This window comes from Eschrichtius robustus, chromosome 8 (assembly GCF_028021215.1).
Source record: "Eschrichtius robustus isolate mEscRob2 chromosome 8, mEscRob2.pri, whole genome shotgun sequence".
NCBI classification, from domain to species: Eukaryota; Metazoa; Chordata; class Mammalia; order Artiodactyla; family Eschrichtiidae; genus Eschrichtius; species Eschrichtius robustus.
In genome coordinates this window covers 22,000,925-22,022,217 of record NC_090831.1, presented here as the reverse complement: position 1 = coordinate 22,022,217, position 21,293 = coordinate 22,000,925, and the positions used below count along the sequence as shown (strand labels likewise).

The following is a 21,293-nucleotide window of genomic DNA, read 5'->3' as shown; positions in this document are numbered from 1 at the left end:
GATATTCAAAAAGCCCCAAGCTAACAGGTTAAAACAGCCTTTAGTTAGCTATTTATAGAGTATTTAGAGATCACTTCAATCATGTTTTCATGAAGTAACGGATGCTGTGTGTGTGTCAGAGGGAGAGAGAGAGAGAGAGATAAAAATTGAAACAGTTGGTTTACTGATATTAAGACAGACTGTTGTTTGGGGATGTAAGTGTGTGAGTCCCTAGATTTGCTGCAGTTGCACAGTTGTTAAATAGCAAAGTCAGAGAAGGTTACCCATAAGTCCTTTTCCACAAAGTTCTAAGTGACCATCACTTTTACCTTGATTTCCTAAGGAGCCAAATGAAAAGTATACCGTATGGCATTTGTCAAAGATTTTAAAATAATACTTATCATTTATTGAATCTTCTCATAATCCTGAACATGAAAAGGACCACCAAGAGGTGTGGCCTCTACATGCCTGGAGGTCCTAAAGTCATTCTAATCTCCTTAGAATGCTGAGATACCAAAGCAAGTACCATTTCCATTCATTTAGTTACAGGTCAGAAGTAAAAGCAAGGCAAGATGTGAAACCAGATATCCGACAGCCTCCGTTCACGGACTACAGGCAGCCCCCACTGGACTACCGGCAGCCCCCAGGAGGGGACTATCTGCAAGCCCCGCCCTTGGACTACAGGCAGCCCTCCCCTGACACCAGGCAGTTCCCTCTGTCAGACTACAGGCAGCCCCAGGTACCTCAAAGATCCCGGTGCATTTATTTCATGTTTCCAATCAGCAGACCTGTCATTCACACACACACACACACAACTCTGGTGCATTTATTTATGGTGCTCAACAGCAGTGAACGAGAAAATTCCAAGGAGAGATAATATCACTCAGGCCTATATGCAATAGTTACATGTTTGCCAAGTAAACAGATGAGTACTAAAGGATGAGTACCAAAGTAAACAAGCTACCCAGCAATTCTTTTAATGACTGAGGAAACTGTGTTCCGATCTGCTCAGACCTTTCGAATCGTGTCTTGCATTTTGCTAGATGGTGAAATCACATTACTCCTCACGATATCGTGTCAGTTGGAACACGTTAACTATGAGAGAGAAGGAGAACAGAGGGACAGACCGTGGAAGCGTCTCTGATATTAAACAATTGTTTATTCCATTTTCTCCCCAACCCCAAAGGATTTTGATTATTTCACTGTGGACATGGAGAAAGGAGCCAAAGGATTTGGATTCAGTATTCGTGGAGGAAGGGAGTACAAAATGGATTTGTACGTGTTGAGATTGGCAGAAGATGGGCCAGCAATAAGAAATGGAAGGATGAGGGTAAGAATGTTCTCTTTTTTTTTTTTTTTTTTTTTTTAATAAATTTATTTATTTTGGCTGTGTTGGGTCTTCGTTTCTGTGCGAGGGCTTTCTCTAGTTGCGGTAAGTGGGGGCCACTCTTCATCGCGGTGCACGGGCCTCTCACTGTCGCGGCCTCTCTTGTTGTGGAGCACAGGCTCCAGACACGCAGGCTCAGCAGTTGTGGCTCACGGGCCCAGTTGCTCTGCGGCATGTGGGATCTTCCCAGACCAGGGCTCGAACCCGTGTCCCCTGCATTGACAGGCAGATTCTCAACCACTGCGCCACCAGGGAAGCCCAGAATGTTCTCTTTTTATAGAATCGCTTAATTCTGAAAGAAACGCTCATTGCGGTGTTGGAGAAGCAGTGAGACCTGCTGTTAAGCAAACTGACTTGTTGCAGGTGTTGCCTTCTTTCCATTTCATGATCCGGTTTTCTAAAGGTTTGCCCATTGTTTAAGAATTATCTCTCATTTTCCTTCTTATGGCTTCTAACTGAAAACTCTCAAGATGGTGTTTTATATATATATATATATATATATACGTGTATATATATATACGTTTCTCTAAAGAACAAACTAAAGAAAACAAAGTAAAGAAATCTAAGAAATAGCTTGAAATGGAAACATGGCTCCATAATTTTTTGCGTGGTTTGAGGATTCAGTTTTTATCTGAGATTGAATCTTTTGAAATTTGTTTTTAGTTTCATGCTTTTTTCTTCACATGGTTTTGTGTTTCTTTGGGACTACTTCTTTTGAGTTGACTGGCTTTGGCTTTGACGTTGGGCAGAAAGAAGCAGGAGAAAGGGGAATGAGGCTTCTTGGATACATGTTGTCCTTAAAAATGGTAGCAGTCAAAAATTTTCCAATTAGAGTTTAAGCTGAGGGTGGATTTTTAATGTAATCGTTACTTTGAGGCATCTGGTTGACGCATAACTGATTCTTCCTCTAAAGGTACAAAACAAAACTTGATAACAATACCGAACATTAGTCAGTCTTTCTCTATAAAGTGTCATCTAGTAAGCACATAAAAAAGGTTAGTTATTATAAATAAAATCTAGAATTATTCTTGTCCTCCCTCCTTGCTCTTTAAGTTAATACAGAAAAGCTGTGGTTCTTGGGTTCTAGAGCTTCAGATTCTTGTGCTGAGTTTCACCAACCGATTGCTCCTGTCAGTAGAATGCAACTGTTATTCCTACCACCCAGTCTGCCATTTCTGTAGTCTCATTTCCGAGTCAATGAATCATCCATGGTGCAGAAGTAGAAAGTGTAAATGTGTCTATTTTTCTCCATGCCTTTACAATCCTTTGACAACTTGGAAGGATCCAAGTTGGAATTTGAACCCAGGCAAGGCTGACTCAAGAGAATGACAGTCCCCGCCTTGATCCAGCACCAGCCTCCTCTTACCCCTTCTACACGTGGTTTTAGAATAGGTCTCTACATGGTTTCTTGGCTCCCAGTTCCCACTTTCTTAACATGCTGCAAAGCCAACTCACAAGTGGTTCAATGGAACAAAATTAATCTTTGCAGTGCAGCTGAAAACAAGCCATGAGTGAGATGACCAGAGCCCTGTGAGAGGGGACCTCCCCTTACCCCACAAGTGGATTTTAGAGGTGTGGGTTCCAAACGGTGGCCACATTTTATAACAAATGGTCTAAATGGCTAATCAATATATTCAGTTCTCCCAAAGCATAGAAGCCTAAATATAGAAGTATTCTTACGTAAAAAGAATATTCTTTCTTATAAAATTTAAGCCAGAGCAGTAGTTCTCAGTGTGGTCCCCGACATCAGCATCCCCTGGGAATGTGTTAGAAATGCAGATTCTCCAGCCCTGTCGCAGACCTACTGAATCAGAAACTCTAGGAGTGAGGCCACCAGGCTGTGTTTGTGTGATCCGCCTCCAGGTGAATCTGGTACAAGCTGAAGTTTGGGAACCACTGAGCTAAAGGGAAGCTGTCATGACGTAGGTACGGCACAGTTAGGACGTGTGTGGCTCCGGCTTCGTTCATTCCCCCAGACCCTGTCCAGGGAGTTTTCCATCCTGTTCCAGCGGTTTACCTCAGGTCCTTAAGTCCATGGAAACACAGATTTAGAATTCTGTAGGCAGGTGCTCAATTTTAGGAAAGATGCTTTTTCTTCTGGCAGGTGATAAAAATGAGTCCTCTACCTGGGTTTCGGAAAATGGTATTTTCACTTCTTGTCAAAGATTATAGAAATAAGCAATATTTCACCATTTTCCATGTCATTTTTACAAAGCAACGCATTCTTTCTGTGTACAAGCTGTCCAAAAGGAGTTATTATGGCCAGTTTTAGATATGATGGGTGTTTATTTTGGACTACTATATATATATCTCTCTAGCTTTTAATTCTCAAAGAAAACAAGTCAGTTGAAAGTCACAGAAATTCTGTGGATCAGATTTTACTATTTGATTTCATCTCTGATCTTTAAAATAAGGCTAGGAACTTGGCAGGGATGAATGGATGACTTTTTTCTGCTTTTAAGGGTTATACTTAATATTCAGATGTTTTGGTTTTGTTTTTTTTTAAAGTTTATTTATTTTCTTTATTTATTTTTGGCTGTGTTGGGTCTTTGTTGCTGCGCGGGGGCTTTCTCTAGTTGTGGCCAGCGGGGGCTACTCTTCGTTGAGGTGTGAGGGCTTCTCATCGCGGTGGCTTCTCTTGTTGCGGAGCACGGACTCTAGGCGTGCAGGCTTCAATAGCTGTGGCTTGCGGGCTCTAGAGCACAGGTTCAGTAGTTGTGGCGCTCGGACTGAGTTGCTCCGCCGCATGTGGGATCTTCCCGGACCAGGGCTCGAACCCGTGTCCCCTGCATTGGCAGGCGGATTCTTAACCACTGCGCCACCAGGGAGGCCCTGTTTTGGGTTTTTGTTACTCATGGATTCTTATGGCATCAACGGAGAACTTGTCTAGGGTGACAAACTCCATGTCAGGGAAGGAAACTACTTCATCCTGTAAGTTCAAAGGTGCTACTAGATAATACAAACGTATCAACTACTGTTTGAATTTGATAAATATTTTGTATCTGTAGAGTTAAAGATCAACAGTTGTTCTTGATCATAGCACATAACTAATTCAGATCTTGTTTTCATGTTTATTATCAAATTTAATCATTTCAAGCTAATCTTTTCTACCTTCATTAGTACTTACTAATTAGCGATAACCTTTAATTCACAGATGTGTTTAAATTATTTCAGCAAGGACCAGGATAGATTAATATTTGCATGACTCAATGGTTTGATTACTTTAATGCATAAACTCGATAACGTATAGATTACCAATTTGGGAATTTAACAATGAAAATAATTAGGAACTTATTATAAAACTCCCCCTTGATACAGTTGTTGCCCAGATACGTATAGATCTTAAATATCTGTGCAGATGATGTTTATAAGGCAGCTGTTCACTCCATGGCTATTATGGCTTGGTTCATAAAGTTCCAAGACTTCTGAGAAAAGTAGGTGAACTAGACATTCACAGGTTACATTAAAAATAAGCCCAAGAAGAAGAGAAGCTAGCACCAGGTCCTTCCCAACCTTTAAAACACTCAGGCATGTTTTTCCGTGTTAATTGCGATTCCTTCACCTTCAGTCTTAATGCATTATTGCCTCTGTGCCCAAACTAAACACACACTTTGTGATCAAGTAAGTTTGGAACACACTGTATAGTTTTGTTTTGTTTTGTTTTTCCTTTTTTCATGATCAGACACAGAAGGGAAAAGCCAGGAAGTGCCTGGCAATAGCAGGGTGTCTTAAACTCAGTACAGTAAAATTGCCCAACTCAGAATCACTACACAAGAGCTGGGTGATTCTGAAAAGTCATTTCATGTAACAGTTAATGAATTACTGTGCCCGTGGATTAGGGCTGTAATTAGCACTAGTTTTGAATACTGAGTTAGTGCACCAGATGTTGGTCTCTGAATCTGAGACTTTTCCTGGATCTTTTATGCTAGTCTTGGTTGTAGGACAGTGATGGTATGCGCCTGTTTAGTAGTACAAGACTTTGCTAAGATTACAGAGAAAACCAGGTAAATCGGATGTCAGAGGAGGTGGCTAACAGAGGTGTAAAAACATCCCTCTCACATTGGGAATGCTAAGAAGTGATGGCACAGATATGTATTTTTAAAGCATGTCTTTTGGCATCCAACTGATATCCTAGGCATCCAAGAGAAATACCAAAGTTCTGCCCACCTCAGGTGTTCTTTTATGGATCTGGTGAGGGACACGTAGGCATATCCCAAAAGTGAGTCCCAGGTGAATGATTTCACTCTAGTCTTTCTGGGCACCTGCAGCAGAGAGAATAATCTTAGCAGAGATCTTTGGCAAGTTAGACTGTCTGACTTTCAAATTGATTAATAAGTACTCCCACAGAACATGAATTATTTTTTTCCTCCTCCTCAGAAAGTATTGTATGTTTACTCAATTTTTTTGTTAAGTAAATACTTTCTTTCCACTTGATGAAACAAGTATCCTGATAAGGTATCCTGATAAGGTCAATGGGTTCCCTCGAAATATGAGAACGTACCGACAGCAAACCACAATCAGAAAGTAGTGGGGAAAAAAATGGCTCCTTCTGAGGGTCAGATTTACAAGCCAAGTCTAGATACAGCGGAGAGGATAAGAAAATCTTTTTCAGAAGATCAATTCAATGCTTATTTAAAAGAGAGATTCTAGAACCTCCTTTATCAGAAACATATAAAAGTAACAATAAATGAATTTAAAGATTTACTAAAAATATGACTATTTTGATCCCTTCTAAACCCTCATCCCTGCTCTCAACCTCCAAAATAAGCAAACATGATGCATTTGCTTTATTAAATTTAGAAACATCAATTCACTTTGTTGAACCTCAGTGCCTATAAAATAGGAAGAATTATATCTACCATATAGAGTTGTTGGGAGGATCTGAGCAGTTTTTCAGGGGGTATAATTGATTTTTCTTTTTTTTTTAATAAATTTACTCATTTTATTTATTTATCTTTGGCTGCGTTGGGTCTTTGTTGCTGTGCACAGGTTTTCTCTAGTTGCGGCGAGCAGAGGCTACTCTTCCTTGCGTGGGCTTCTCATTGCCGTGGCTTCTCTTGTTGTGGAGCACGGGCTCTAGGCGTGCAGGCTTCAGTAGTTGTGGCACGTGGGCTCAGTAGTTGTGGCACACGGGCTTAGTTGCTCCGCTGCATGTGGGATCTTCCCGGACCAGGGCTCGAACCCGTGTCTCCTGCATTGGCAGGCGGATTCTTAACCACTGCGCCACTAGGGAAGCCCTGATTTTTCTTATTAAGACAAAGAAGTGAGGTATTAATTTGTGAGTGACTTATGATATTGAGAGAGGGACTTAGATATTATGACATGTCATGAAATAGAACTTGAATAGAATAGTGCAATTAGACTAAACACCAAGAAAAACAGTGTGAAACATAATTACATGAAATATTCACTTCATAAAAAAAAGTAGAGTAGCAAGTTTTGACTTTAATTAATAGCTAGTGTTTCAACATCAACTAATACTATGTAATAAACGTTAAAGAGACAAAACAAAACACAATCTGTAAATGTAGAAAATAAGGGGAATGGGAAATAGAAAGATGATCGTCTTGTCTGATTGCTTTTCCTCAGTCATTCAAGAAGGCTAATATCAGAAGAGAAACACAAATGACATTCAGATTTCAAGGAAAAGTGTAAGAAAGTATTAGAAAATAGTAATGGATCTGTTTTAAAAAGAAGACTTTTTAAGTTTGTAAAATAGTCTAATAAAGTTGAGGGGGATAAAATTTTCATAACTGATGAATAAATCTCTGCCACAACACTCTTAGGGACATAATCTAATTAAAAACTGAGAATAAATAGAAAACACAGGCAAAGAATAATGAACATATGAAGTAATTTACTGGTGAAGCTTCCTAAGAAATCAGGAGACTTCTGGAGGGAAGGGATAGTAGTTCTAAAAGTGCTTAAATAAAAATTGAGAGTTGAGTTAAAAGACATCTGAAAGGAGATCAAGTTTGCTCTTGGAAAGGTATTTTCCTGTTTCCATAAAAGTATAATATTTTCCCATTTCCATAAAATATTTTTTTATTTTAAAGAAAGAAGATAACTTTTTAACTTCATCACCTTAATAACTGTGTAACAGCTGTCTATGCCTACTTAGCATTGCATAAACTTTGGTATAAAATGGTTTATCTTCTTCCTGAAACTCACATGACACAAAAGTCAGCCTGCAGTGGGCCTTGGAATCACCAACAACATTTTGTAAGACTGAATAATGTGTGAAAAAGATATTTACTGCTTATCCATCTTTTTCTTTTTTCCATTTTTTTTTTTTTTTTAATGAAAAGGAAAATTCCCTGATGGCAGCTTCTTTTAAATTTCTCACTTCTCCTTCTGTGGTCCAGACATGACTAACCTGTGACTACAGAATAAAAGTATTCTGTTTTATATTGTTTTCATTAAACATAAAACCATTTAGAAGAATATTTCTAACGTATGTAATGGTATATATGCTAACAGTGATTCAAGCTCCCATGAACCCTTAGCACAGTTAAAAAAAAAAAATCTCCAGTCTCCTATGATTCCATTCTCCTCCCACTCTCCAGCCTCCAGAAGTAACCAGCACCCTAAATATGGTCATTCCTTTTCGTCTTGCCACATATGTATGTACCTCTTAACTATATCACTGAGTTTTGCACACTTAATGAACTTTATATGAATGAATCATACTATGTATGATTCATAGTATCATACTATGTATGATACTATACAACTATGTATATGTTCTTCTCTGTGGCTTGCTTTTTATACTTTATGTTCATAGCACTCATCCAAGTTGATTTATGAAGCTGTAAATTATTCCATGTTACGAATATGCTACAGTCTATGTTAGTTATCTATGGAGAGTTGAAGTTTTCTCTATTAGTGGACATTGGGTTGTTTACAGTTTTTTTGCAACTAATACTATCCTTGTACATATTTCCCGCTGCACATATGCAAGAAGTTCTGTAGACTAGACTATATACCTAGGAGAGCATATATTTAACTTAACTAAATAACGCAGACGTATTTTCCTAGGTGGTTGTACAAATTTATACTCATACCATCAATGTGAAAGTTTCCATTATGACACATCCTCACAAGATTTGTATTTCAGACTTTTAAATTCTTATTCTGGTAGGTAGAAAATGACATATCATTTAGGTTTAAATTTGCATTTCTTGATTACAAATAATATTCATCATCTTTCCTTAGGTTTACTGAACTTTCTTCTTCCCTCTTAAATAAAGATGCCTCTTCATATCTTTTCCCCATCTTCTGTTAAATCATTCCTTCTTTTCATATTGATTTTAGAAGTGTTTGTATGTTCCTGGTGATAGTTTTTCATGTTGCAAATACTTTACCCCAGCTTATGGCTTGTAGTTTCACCTTCTTTATGATGCCCTTTGATAAACAGAAGGTCTTAATTTTAGTGTAATTGACTTAATCAACCTTTTCCTTTATAGTTTCTGCTTTCTGTGTCATCTTTGAAAAATCATTTCCCAACTCATATTCTTAAAGATTCCCTACATCTTCTTCTAAAAGTTTTATAGTTTTGCTTTTTCATATCTGTCTTTAATTACCTAGAATTGATTCCTCTGTGTAGTAAAAGGAAGAAATACAATTTCAGTTTTTCCAGATGGATAACCACCTGTCACAGCATCATTTATTGGATATCCTCTCATTTCCCCACAATCTGCAGTGACAGCTCCATAATAAATAAAATTTCTTTAAATGCAGTGGTCTGTTTATAGATTCCTTATACTGTTCTACTGGTCTATTTGTCTATACCTACATCAATACTATACTCATCTGCCTTTTAATAAGTCTTGAGTTTTGATGGAGAAACTGCCTGTTCCCTCATCCCCAGACACACATCTTAATTCTTCAGGTGTGTTTGAATGTTCTTGGGCCTTTGCCCTTCCGTATAAAATTTTAGAAGTTTCTTGTCCTATTGGGAATTTTATTGGAATTGCTTAGAATCCATAAATAAATGTGGAAAAACTTACATCTTTATAATATTGAGTCTTTCTTTCTGTGAACATGATATAATCCATTTATTTAGATTTTCCATAAACTGCTTAAATAAAGTTTCATAGTTTTTTCCATAACATACCTGTAAATATTTTGCTAGATTGATTCTAGGCATTTGCATGTGTTACTTTTACTCTTGTATTTTAATGTAATATTGAAATTAACTGTGTTACCAGTGAAAAGAAAAACAGTTGATTTCTGTATATTGATCAATTATATCATGCAAAATTACTAAACTCTTATTACTTCAAATAAGTTATCTGTAACTTCCTCTGGATTTTCTATATAGATAATCACATTTTCTGCAAATAATGAGAATTCTATGTCTTCCTTTTAAGTCTTTTTATTTCTTTTTCTTATTTTACTGCATTTACTTGGTTTTCAGTATGATGCTGAATAGAAGTAGTCAAACAAGCCCTCTTATTTTATTTCTAATCTTAAAGGGAATGCTTTCACCATTAAACATAATGTTGAATGAGTTTATATAAATAACCTTTATCAGATTAAGAATGTTCCATTCTATTACTAGTTTGCTAGAGAGTTAATTGTGAATACATGTTGAATTTTATGTACTATTTCTGCATCCATAGAAAGTATATGATCTCTTTCCTTTAATATGCTAATTAACATGATTAAGAATATTATTAGTATATTAATGGATTTTTATGTTAAATCATTCTTGATTTCCTCAGATAAGCTATACTTATTCATGATGATCTTTTTTATGCATTGCTCAATTCAGTTTTCTGTTATTTCCTTTAAGATATTAGCAGCTATGTTCGTGAGTAAGATTAGCCTGTAATTTTCTTTTCTTGTAGTGTTGGTGAATGATTTCAACATTAGTGTTATACTAGCCTTATAAAGTGAGAAAGAATAATGCCTTTTGTTATCGTCATTGCTGTTGTTATCTGGAGAAGTTTAAGTTAAGAATTGTCCTTGAATGTTTGGTAGAACACACCTGTAAATCCATCCAGGTCTGGTATATTTTCTTTGTGTGAAAATTTTAAACCACATTACATTTCTATAATAATTAGGGTATTCTTCAGATTTTCTAGTTCTTCTTGAGTCAATTCTGATAAATTTCTTTTTTTCTCTTTTTTGTTTTCTTTTTTCTTTTTTTCTGATAATTTATTTCATCTTAGTTTTCAAAGTTTTTATATTATCTTATTATATTTTTAATATTTAAAGCATTTGTATTTATGTTCCCTTCTCATTTCTTTGACTATTGTTTATTTGTGTATTCTTTCTGTTTTTCTTTATTAATCATGCCAGAGGTTTGTCCATTTTTTATTCTTTTTAAGAACCAGCTTACATATTTTGTTCTCATGCTTATTCATTTGTTTTTATATTTATTATTTCTCTGCCTCCATTTTCTTTGGGTTTACTCTGTTCTTATTCTTCTTGCTCCTTAAGTTGGATGCTTAGCTCAGTACTTCTGAAGTTTTCTTTATTTCTATTAATAATGTGTGAATTTAAGGCTGTAGTTTTGATATGTAGTATGTTCATTATTTTAAGTTCTAAATATATTCTAATTTCCACTATGATTCATGGCACTATTTCTTCTTTGATGCATGGATTATTTAGAAGGTGTTTTTGGTTTTTATTCCTAAAAGTATGGGGATTTTCTGGTTAGTTGTCTATCCTTGATTTCTAGTGTAATTCCATTGCCATCAGAGAATATATTCTATATGATTTCAATCTTTCAAATTTATTGTGGCTTACTCTTTGGCTTTACATGTATTCAGTTTTTTGTATATGATCCGTGTGTGCTTGAAAAGAATGTGCATTCTGTAATTACTGAGTGCAGTATTCTATAGACGTATTCATCGGATAAAGCTTGATTATTGTATTATTCAAATATTCTATATTCTTACTAATTTCTATGTATTTGATCTGTTAAATATTGATCTAGGTGCTTTAAAAGTTTTTCTTTTTTTTGTTAAAGATCTTGGAAATTTTTCTTCGATCTGTCAAGCTTTACTTTGTATGTTTTAAAGCCATGTTATTTGGTATATTTTCCAGATGAATTGAGTCTTTTATCATTATGCAGCAACCTACCACATCTCTGTCAATACTTTTTACTTTCAAGTCTGTTTTGTCTGATATTAGTAAGGATACCTTTCAACCTTTCTGTGTCCTTATAATATATGTGTTTCTCTGGTCTGTGTAGCTATTTTTCTATTTTTTTAACGGTATGTCTTAACTAGATCATTTTAGTCAATTTATATTAATTTTGATTACTAATATTTTTATTTATTTCTATCACTTTATTCTGTCCCTTTTCTGTCTCGCTCTTCTTATTCTTTTTACCTTACTTTGAATAGTCTGGTTTTCCAGTCCATGCAGGTGTCTCCTATTAGACTCGTTCGTAGCCCCAAGCTGTATTTTCTATCCTTGATACCCATCCATCACAATGGAAACTCAGGTTTCCCAGGAGAAGGTAAAGCTCCCTTTGGCATTTGTTTGCCTTCCAGGAGTCCTACATTCACTTTGTTTTCGGCATCAGAGGATTCTTTAGTTTCTTGCCTGTTCAGCAATGGTAAGGTTATTCAGGGTATCTAACCCACCATATTGCTAGAAACAGAAGTTTATGTCACATTTACCTTTAATGACCAAATTATGGTTGCTAAAACTATATCCAGTCTTAGAGCTGGCAATTAGTCTCCCTCTCACAGTGTCTTCATGTAGGAGCCCCAGAGGGCAACCTACATGTGCCGGCTGCCGTCACTCTGTAGCCTGTCTTCCTCTCCAACTCCAGTTCCACTGGTGAGGGTTCCCTGCCCACAAAGCCACTGATGAGCTCTTGCTACAGCCCTGCCTGAGGCCTCCACAGCTTGGGCCTTGGGTGGGCCCAAGGTGTCCAGACCCTGTGATGCACACACTACTGGGTCCTGGGCAGAGAGAATTATGGTCTCCTCCTCACCCTCTGCCACACTTTGCCTCCTCAGCACTGTAGCAGCTCTGCTTGGCCCACAATCTCACAAAGGTGAGGGGTGGTCACAAACTCACTGCCTGCAGCGACCAGGCAGGGAACATACACAAGTGAAGAGTGGAGGGCCCTGACTTCCCTGGTGGCGCAGAGGTTAAGAAGCCGCCTGCAATGCAGGGGACGCAGGTTCCAGCCCTGGTCCGGGAAGATCCCACATGCTGCAGAGCAACTAAGCCCGTGAGCCACAACTACTGAGCCTGTGCTCTAGAGCCAGCGGGGCACAACTACTGAACCCACGTGCCACAACTACCGAAGCCTGTGCGCCTAGAGCCCGTGCTCCGCAAGAGAAGCCACCGCAGTGAGAAGCCCGCGCACTGCAACGAAGGGTAGCCCCTGCTCACCAGAACTAGAGAAAGCTTGTGTGCAGCGACGAAGACCCAACACAGCCAAAAATAAATTAAAAAAAAAAAAAGAGTGGAGGGCCCTTGACCCTCCTGAGGAGCAGTCTCTACTACCCAGGCCAACTGTGGATCCATGGGAACTCTGGCTTCCTTCTTCTAAGTCTTTGAATTTTCAAGAGAAAACAAAAATCTGTATTTTAAAGAATTAACCAGGTTTGAAAAAAAAATTTTTTTCACTTAAAAAAGCTGCACAGGCCAAACAAACAAGTCTGTAGACAATGTGAGGTTCACAGCTACACCATTTCTGTCATCTGTTGTAAACAGATCCTAGAGCAAGGGGAAGGCGGAATGGCTGAGGGCAGGGAGGGGAAAGCAGCTCCTATACCAGCAGGGTCTGGGGACCCAGCACAGGCAATCAGAAGTGCTGTAGTGTGCACTGGTGTACTTTTAGGAGAGACTAATGCAGAAGTGCTTGAAATGCCTCAGAAATGTTCATGGTGAGGAGACTCTATGTAAAATTTTGATCTTGTGCCTCCTCTTTGTATTTGAAATTTTAAAGATGGTTTTCACTCCTAGAAAACTTATTTTGATGGCCCAGATTACTTCGTGTTTGTCATTTCCCACCAGATCTTAGAGAAATCACTTCTGGGAGGGGACACATTTAGTAGTGTGCAGATTCCTGGTGACCACTCAGAAGAATCCCACCTTATCTTCCACAGACTGAGCTGCTTGTCTGGCCCATGAATGTGTGGGCCTGCCAGCTGCCTGAATCTGGGGAGGAGCCCTTTTCACATCTTGCTCATATCCCGTCACTGGGTTTGAATGGCATGACATACCGTCTTGAATGAGTCTGCCCTCGAGTGAGGAAAAACAAAACAGGGAGGCTGCCTCCCTTAGCAACAAGAGACTCTCACACAGAATTTCCCAGTGTGGGAGAAAGTTGGGTTAAAAATAGTGAGATACACCTATCCATGGGCCTATCTCAGTTTGAAGAGTCTATCTCTGGTCATTGACATATATTTAAGAACTACGTTCATGGGACTTCCCTGGCGGTCCAGTGGTTAAGACTCCGCCTTCCAATGCAAGGGGTGCAGGTTTGATCCCTGGTCGGGGAGCTAAGATCCCACATGCCTTGTGGCCAATAAACCAAAACAGAAGCAATATTGTAACAAATTCAATAAAGACCTTAAAAATGGTCTACATCAAAAAAAAATCTTTAAAACAAATTAAATTTTAAAAAAAAAGGACTACGTTCACTTCATTTGTTTTCAGTCACCTAACCTAAGATACTTTCATTATCTCTTAAGTTCAGTCTACTTCTTCCTTAGCTTGAAGACCAGCTTAGAGGGAAGTTCTTACCTGTCTTAGTGACTTCATAGGCCAATCCCTATCTTGGTCCCTTTCCTTTTTCCTCAGTCTGTTCCTCCCTTATAAGGAAATATGTGGTAGTCAAAATGGCAGGAGCCTGACAGACCTGATATTCAAACACCAGCTCAACAACTCACTGGCTATCTAGCTCTGACCTTGGATGAGTTACCCCATCAAGGGCTTATAGCTGCCCTATGGCATCAACCAAATACCAGGCCTCCTGTGGGCAGCTTCATGGGCATACACATAGGGTGGAGAGGGACAAAGGGTCCTCCTAGCCAGCAGGACCAATTACATCAACCCTAGCAACCCGTAGAATGATAACATGTCCACATATCCCATAAGTTATTTAACAGAGTCAATTTTACTCATCTGTAAAATGGGGTAATATTTTCCAGGAAGGGTAAAGTGCCTGCTTCAGTATTCTTGAGTTTCCTCCTTTCTCTCTCCTTCCTTCTCCCCAAGACCTGTACTTCTATTAAAATACTCAGTACTCTAAGCCTGGAGATACAGAATACATTTTTTAAGTGTGTATGTCAAGAGGCTATGAAAGCTTTGATATACAAATCAACGTGTATTTACCTCCCCCCTCACCCAGTCTGTTGGATAAAGTGGCTCCTTTTCAAAACACAGATCTGGTCTATCTGCCCATTGCTTAAAACCCTTCAGCGGCACCCCATTTCTTTCAGGGTAAAGAGCAGACCCGTCGCGAGGCTTGTCCGTGCCCTGCATGTTCCGGCCCTGCCTCCCTCCCCAGCTCGGCGCACCCGGACTCCCCCGCTTTCCATGAAACCGGCAACCGGGCTCTCTCAGTCTCTGATAGGTCACGTGCTTCCCTCTCCTCGTCACCCGGTTATCTCCTCCTTGTCCTTCTCACTCCAGCGCAAGCATCTCGTCCCCAGAGAAGGCTTCTCTTCTCCCCTCTCCAATCAGGTCACATCCTCCTGTCACAGGCTCTCACATCTGCTGCATAGCGTCTTTCATGGTGCTCATTTTACATTTATGTGTGTGATTATGTTATGAAGTCTGCCTCTCCAGAGTGTAAGCTCTGTGAGAGCGGGAACGATGTTGCTGTGTGTGTGCTCCCCACTGTACCCTTGTGCCCTGTGCTGTGCCTGACACGTGGTGGGTGCTCAGTGAATATTTACTGCTGAATGAATGCACGAAAAGAAGTTTTTGACATGCAGAACAGGACAGGTAGGCTCAGTAAGTACATGGCCACAAAGGCTCCTGATGAACCAGGGCGTGGGATTGCACAGATAACTAAGTATATGAATACAAGGGACAAATTCAGTCTAACTCACGGTGAGCTTTTTATGCCCTAGTGCCTCACTGTAAATGCACCATCCTTTTTGGGCTATGTTTAATTATTATAGATTTTGCAGCGTCAGTGAGATAGTGTATGTAAAACCTTACTGTGCCTAACATTTTTTTAAATGCCTTTAATCTTTAAACTATATTACAGTTCACACCTTGTTTTCCTCATCTGTAAACTCCCTGTCACCAAATGTGAATGACAAGGTAAGAGTGGAAAATAAAGTAAAAGAAGGTCAAACAGGAAATAATGAAGAACTTCAAATGCATGAGGTATGCAAAACATGGCAGAATAAAGGGTTACAAGACAGGTGTGCTGGAGCCTATTAGAAAAGGTCCACAGGGGAGCAGTGCAATTGGTCAAATGATAGGAAAACCAGAGCTTAGCAGAATATTCAAACTCTGCAGAGCTGAGTCCCATGAGGTCAATGCAGATAAATGAGGTAAGGAGTTGATAAAATCGAAAGCACGAGAGAAGAGAGATAACAAGTGCTTAAGAGAGGAATAAAGCAGTCCAGCTGGAGGAGCAAAGCAATTGTCTGGGCTCAGGTAGATCATTTCAGGGACCCTGCATTGCAAAGATCACCTACCCAGTGTTTCATCCCCTCCGGGTGCTGACACTCAGTAAACACAGAAAGCTTATCCCTGCATAAAGCGTGAGCCTTTACGTGCCATCACAGCCCGTGTCACTCAGCCACCCATTGTCTCTCAGCCATCACTCTGAATCACCCTTCAGACCATCTGCAGATGTGAGGTTTTTCCTGTGTTGTTTGATTCTGCTCCGTGCCTTTTATGAAGGAAAAGGAAAACCTCTCACAAAGATCAAATCCATTACCTTTCTCTTTTCAGAGTCTGACCTATGAACACTGTGTTAAAGGTGCTACACGAGTTCCTTTCAGGAATGAGGGAGAGCATTGCCTTGATTAGAGAAGGAAGGGAGCTGTAGGCAGCGGAGCCGGAGCCGGCCCACTGGCGCTAGACTCCATTGTCAATTATTCAAGGTTCATTATCCCATGGGGGGAGGGCTCCATTTCTCTGCTCTGTTTCTTCTTCTATTGGATGCCCAACTTTGAACCATTTCAAAAGCAGCTTCCCATGAGGGCTAGTTAAAGGTTTGGTAAGGAATCAAAGGGTTAGTGTTAGGATTGCATCTTGGTGGGGAAAGACACAGAAGAAATTGAATAAATTAGAAGTGACGAGAATCTTTGCATTTTAATTATTCATCTTTTTTTTTTTTTTTGTCTATGGAAAAGAATGAGAACATTTACAAACCACTGCTGTGGTCTGACAAACACATTTTATTTGCCTCTTCAATGAGGGGAGGATCTGTGAGAATAGTTTCCTCTTTTATACTAAGCCATCCCTTCTGTCTTTATGTGAGAATAAATCAAGATTTCTTTCCTCTTCATTTTTACGAAATGTCTTCCCAGTGTTCATGCACATTGGCGGTCTGCCTGAAGTTCTTTGTCGTCCTATCTCTCCCCCGGACCTAAAGCTCTTCTGCTGGGTGTATAGAGAGTCACTCGGTTTGCTCTGTCTACCGTTCCACTTCTCAGGTTTAATCAGAAAATGGGCGTGAAATACATCTTGATCCTGATTCGCATAGGATTTTGTTTGCACAGCAGAGCAATTCGGAAGCTATCAAGAGCCAGGTGTTCTATTCTTCAAATGTGATTCCAGGCCGTTCACGTTTCTTCTCTGAGGTGCCCCGGTGTGTCACCCCTTTGGCAAAACAGCATCCTCATACCACAGCCCGTTCTTTCCCTGGGGCTGCTTCCCGGCACCTGCGCTACTGAACAAAGAAACGGCCTCTGTTCCTGCCTGCGGAACATTGCTGCCTCCTTCTCTGGGATGAAAAGATCGTTACTATGTCTGACTCCTGGCTGATTCAACTTGACAAGATACTTGTTTTTCAAGAAGCACTTCTTCTCTGTATTGGGATCCACTACCTCTTGACCCTGTATAAAACAGCACAATCTGCAAGGCAGTCTTGTCTCATTATTGGCTAACTTTGGGAGGTGTGGACTGACATCCCTTCTAAATGCCTAACCTGAATTTCCAGCTGCCTGTTGGACGTGCAAGGCACTCATTTTCCATTTCAAACGAGCCAGCATTTCTTGACGTGATGCCATCTTAGTGTCTCATGTCTTTGTGTCATTATCTGCCAAAAGGATGGCTACACCACTAGGACACTGTCAGCAGTATTAGTCTCTTGCAGGAAGAAAAGGAGACTCCTCAACCTATTAGCATGACTTTGCTTTGTAGGAGACCTTGAGAGAAGAATGATTGAGCCCAGAAAGGAAAGTTAAGGTCAAATGTAAGGAAGCAAAGAGAAGTAATATTAATGAATATTGAAAATTGGGTCATTTTTATATATTGCCTTCCTAGCTCCAAAGAGAAAAGGCAAGGCAAACTGGGAGGTGTATCTGATATCAAAGGGAATTGGAGAGCAAACTGCTGAGTCACTGCTTGGAATTAGCTACTTAACTCAGGAGTTTGCTGGGTCTCAAGCAGGGGATGGCCTGAAGGAAGCCAGGACACACAGCCTCAATCTTTGTCTTTCTGGAAATGGGTATCTACATTAAGGAAACTTATGTCAGATGCCAAATTATGTGTTCTCTTCTTTCATTTTACTGCCACTGTCACAATACGCACCCTCATCTTTGTTAGCCTGAACTATTCCAGTATCCAGATGGGTCCCACTTGTCTCTAAGTTCTCCCGTTCATGCTTCATACTGCCACCCAAATTATATTCCTAAATTGCAGGTATAATCAAATATCTTGTCTCCTCAAAAGTTTTCAGTAACCTCCTTTTGCTTGCAGGGTTGGATCTAAGTGTGTTAAAAATTTTATTTTGTTTGTTTTTAATTGTTTTGTGTATGATCTCTCTCTCTCTCTCTTTTTTTTTTTTTTTTTTGGAAGGTCTTCTACAGTCTGGCCTAATACAGTTTTCCTTCTTTACAAGCTACTCTATCCCCCCAGTTTATACTCCAACCATTGCTACTTCTAGGACACGCAGTGCCATTTCACACTTTCGTGTCTTTCCTCATCCTTTTCTTACCAAGTGGAATTTCCTCTCTGTCCATGTCTATCCTTAAAACCCTACTCATCTTTCAGGAACCAGTTCATGAAGCCTTCACCAAGTCCTACCTCTCACTCCCACTCCCACCCCCATTCAGATAAAGTACTCCCATCACACACTTTTGAATATATTTTTTTATTATGAAATATTGTAAAGTAGAAAAGAGATTATAGAATATATATGTGCAGTTTAAACAACGATGATAAAATAAGTACCCACAAACCGCTACCCAGCTTAAGAAATAGAGCAATGCCAATATATTTAAAGCCTTCTCTATCTCCTCTCCCTCCATTCCTCTATCTGCCTCAGGTAACTCCTCTCCTGAAACCTGTGTTTATCATTCCTTTGCTTTTCTTTATAGTTTACCACATGCGGATATACCCCTCAACAATATACTGTTTCATTTCACATGTTTTTGAACTTTACCAACATAGAATTATTTTTTTTTATATTTTCTTGGCTTTTTTAGCTCAACATAGTTTGTGAATGTCACCCATGTTAATGTGTATTACTGCAGTTTATTCATTTTCACTACTGCCTGGTTTCCTATAATACGAATATGAATTTATTTATCTATTCCCTGTTGATGGACATTGGGGTGGTTTCCAATTTCTTAGTATTAGAAACATCACCATTATGAACATTTCATTTAAAGGTCTCCTGGTACACACGTGCAACATTGTCTCTCAGGAAAAATTCCTGAATCTATTCCTAGGAGTAGATTTGCAAAGTCCTGGGATCTGGGCAACTTCAAATTGACTAAATAATGCCAGAAAAATTTCCAAGTGTTTGTACTAATATATTTACCCCTACATACAGTATATGATCTGTCGCTTTATATCCTTGGCAAAATTTGATATAAAATCAATATTAAATTTCTGTTAGTGTAGTAGAGGTGAAATGCTACATCGTTATGGTTTTAATTTTCTTCCAGAGTACTAATGAACATCTTTTTATGTGTCTGAGTTATTCATTTTCCTCTTCTGTGATATGTGTGTTGATGTCTCTTGCCCACATTTCTATTGTTATTGTTGTCTTTCCCTTATTGATTTTTATACATGACGGATATTGTATTTTTGTTGGTTACATGCATTGCATATATCTTTTCCCAGTTTGTGGCAGCTCTCTCTCCTTTATGACCCCTTTTGATGAAATCAGATTCTTAAATTTTGCATAACCAAATATATCAATATTCTGTATTATTTGCATTTTGGTGATTTAAAATATCCTTTCCTATCTTACGGTCATATTTTTTCTAGAGGTTTTAAAGTTGGACCCTTCACGGTTAAATCCACAACCCCTTAGGAATTGGTTTTTGTATATGGTATGAGGTAGAGATTCATCCTAAAAGATGTTTAACCACAGCACTTAGTTCATTTCAGTGTGTAGTTTAATTTAGTATGTTAGACTGTAAACACCTTGGGGTGTGATATTTTATCATAATCATCTCTGTATCCTCCACTGTCTTAGCACAACACTTCCTCCCTAGTGGGTACTCAGGAGGGTCAGAATATCATGGCCGTTGGACACCTCCCAGTGCCCCTGACCTTACACTGTGCTTCTGATAACACTAGGAAGAAAGCCCTGTAGCAAGGAGCACAATGGCTTTTTTCTCCATTTTATAGGATACTTCCCCTTCCCCATCCCATCCTCTGCAGATGTTCTCATAAGCTATTCCCCTGCTCTATTCTTCATATGCACAGCCAGAGACTGGAACTCGTAGATATCAGGGAACACTGTCAATGGCCAGCCAGTTTTGTTTTGGCCCACAATAGCCTAATAGTACACCTTCCAGAAGTATTGTAGGAAGCCAGGGACAGGCCTCCTTCCACAGTGTGGAACTGATCCCAGCCTGCATTCAGATAATCCAGCATGGCTCAGACATCATAAATCGTGGAGAAGTATCTGTTGTGTTCTGGGGTGCCAGTTTCCTTAACCACAGACTGGCAGTAAAATGAAAATTTCAATGGATTCGCCTTGCTTTTCAACCACCAGAGTGAGTTAAGATGGCACTAAATGCAAGTATAAAGTTCTTTTCTGAATCATGCAGGCATGAAAGGGAAATACTTCAGTTACCAGCCTCAATATATTCATGTGTGCTTATTCCATGCTTTCAATTCTGAGCAATTGAGGGCGTATTTATTCAGTATTTCCCAGAATAAACATTTCTAGAACATGCAGAGAAACACTGGGAAGCACTATGGGTGGCAGAGTAGCATAAGGGAAAGAGCCTGGATTTGGGCAGATCCCAGCTTAGTCACTTACTAGCTGAGTAACCTCAACTTCCTCATCACAAAATGGAGATCAAGACATCTTCATACCTTGAAGAGTTTTTTAAATAATTAAATGAGATAATTAATGTAAGTGCACAACACTGCCTGGTGTGTTCTCGGTCATCCATAAATTATTTAAGGATGATGATGAAAAAGAGAGAGAGGAAGAGGAATAATGGTTGATTTTGATGACATGACCCAATCCCTGTTCTTTGGAAATACGTACTTTATGACAACTACATGGATCAATAACTCAGAAACAAAGTTGGATGCAATAAGAGCTGTAATTATCATAACAATATTTTCCAAGCCAAAAATTGAAGTGTGATCTGACAAATAAATGAATCCAAGAACATATTGGGATCTAATATTAGAAATCAGGAATGTTTCAGAATATCTGAGACTAGCAGACCCTATAGATATAATAGAAGCACTGATCGTTTGCCATAAGGAAGATTAGTTTTGTCTTGGAGAGAGTTCTTAGAGAAGATGATATGTGAGTGGGGTCCTGATGTACTTTCAACAG

The 21,293-nt window shown here is 39.2% G+C and overlaps 1 protein-coding gene across 3 annotated transcripts in view; it reads left to right on the top strand.

Annotated features, from left to right (window-relative positions):
* MAGI2 (membrane associated guanylate kinase, WW and PDZ domain containing 2) overlaps window positions 1-21,293 on the top strand; it is a 1,349,206-nt gene that overhangs the window by 1,240,999 nt on the left and 86,914 nt on the right. For all 3 annotated transcript variants that reach the window (XM_068550445.1, XM_068550444.1, XM_068550443.1), the window contains 2 exons: window positions 523-718; window positions 1,166-1,309. In XM_068550445.1, the coding sequence (XP_068406546.1) occupies window positions 523-718; window positions 1,166-1,309 (340 nt within the window). The remainder of the gene's footprint in view (window positions 1-522; window positions 719-1,165; window positions 1,310-21,293) is intronic.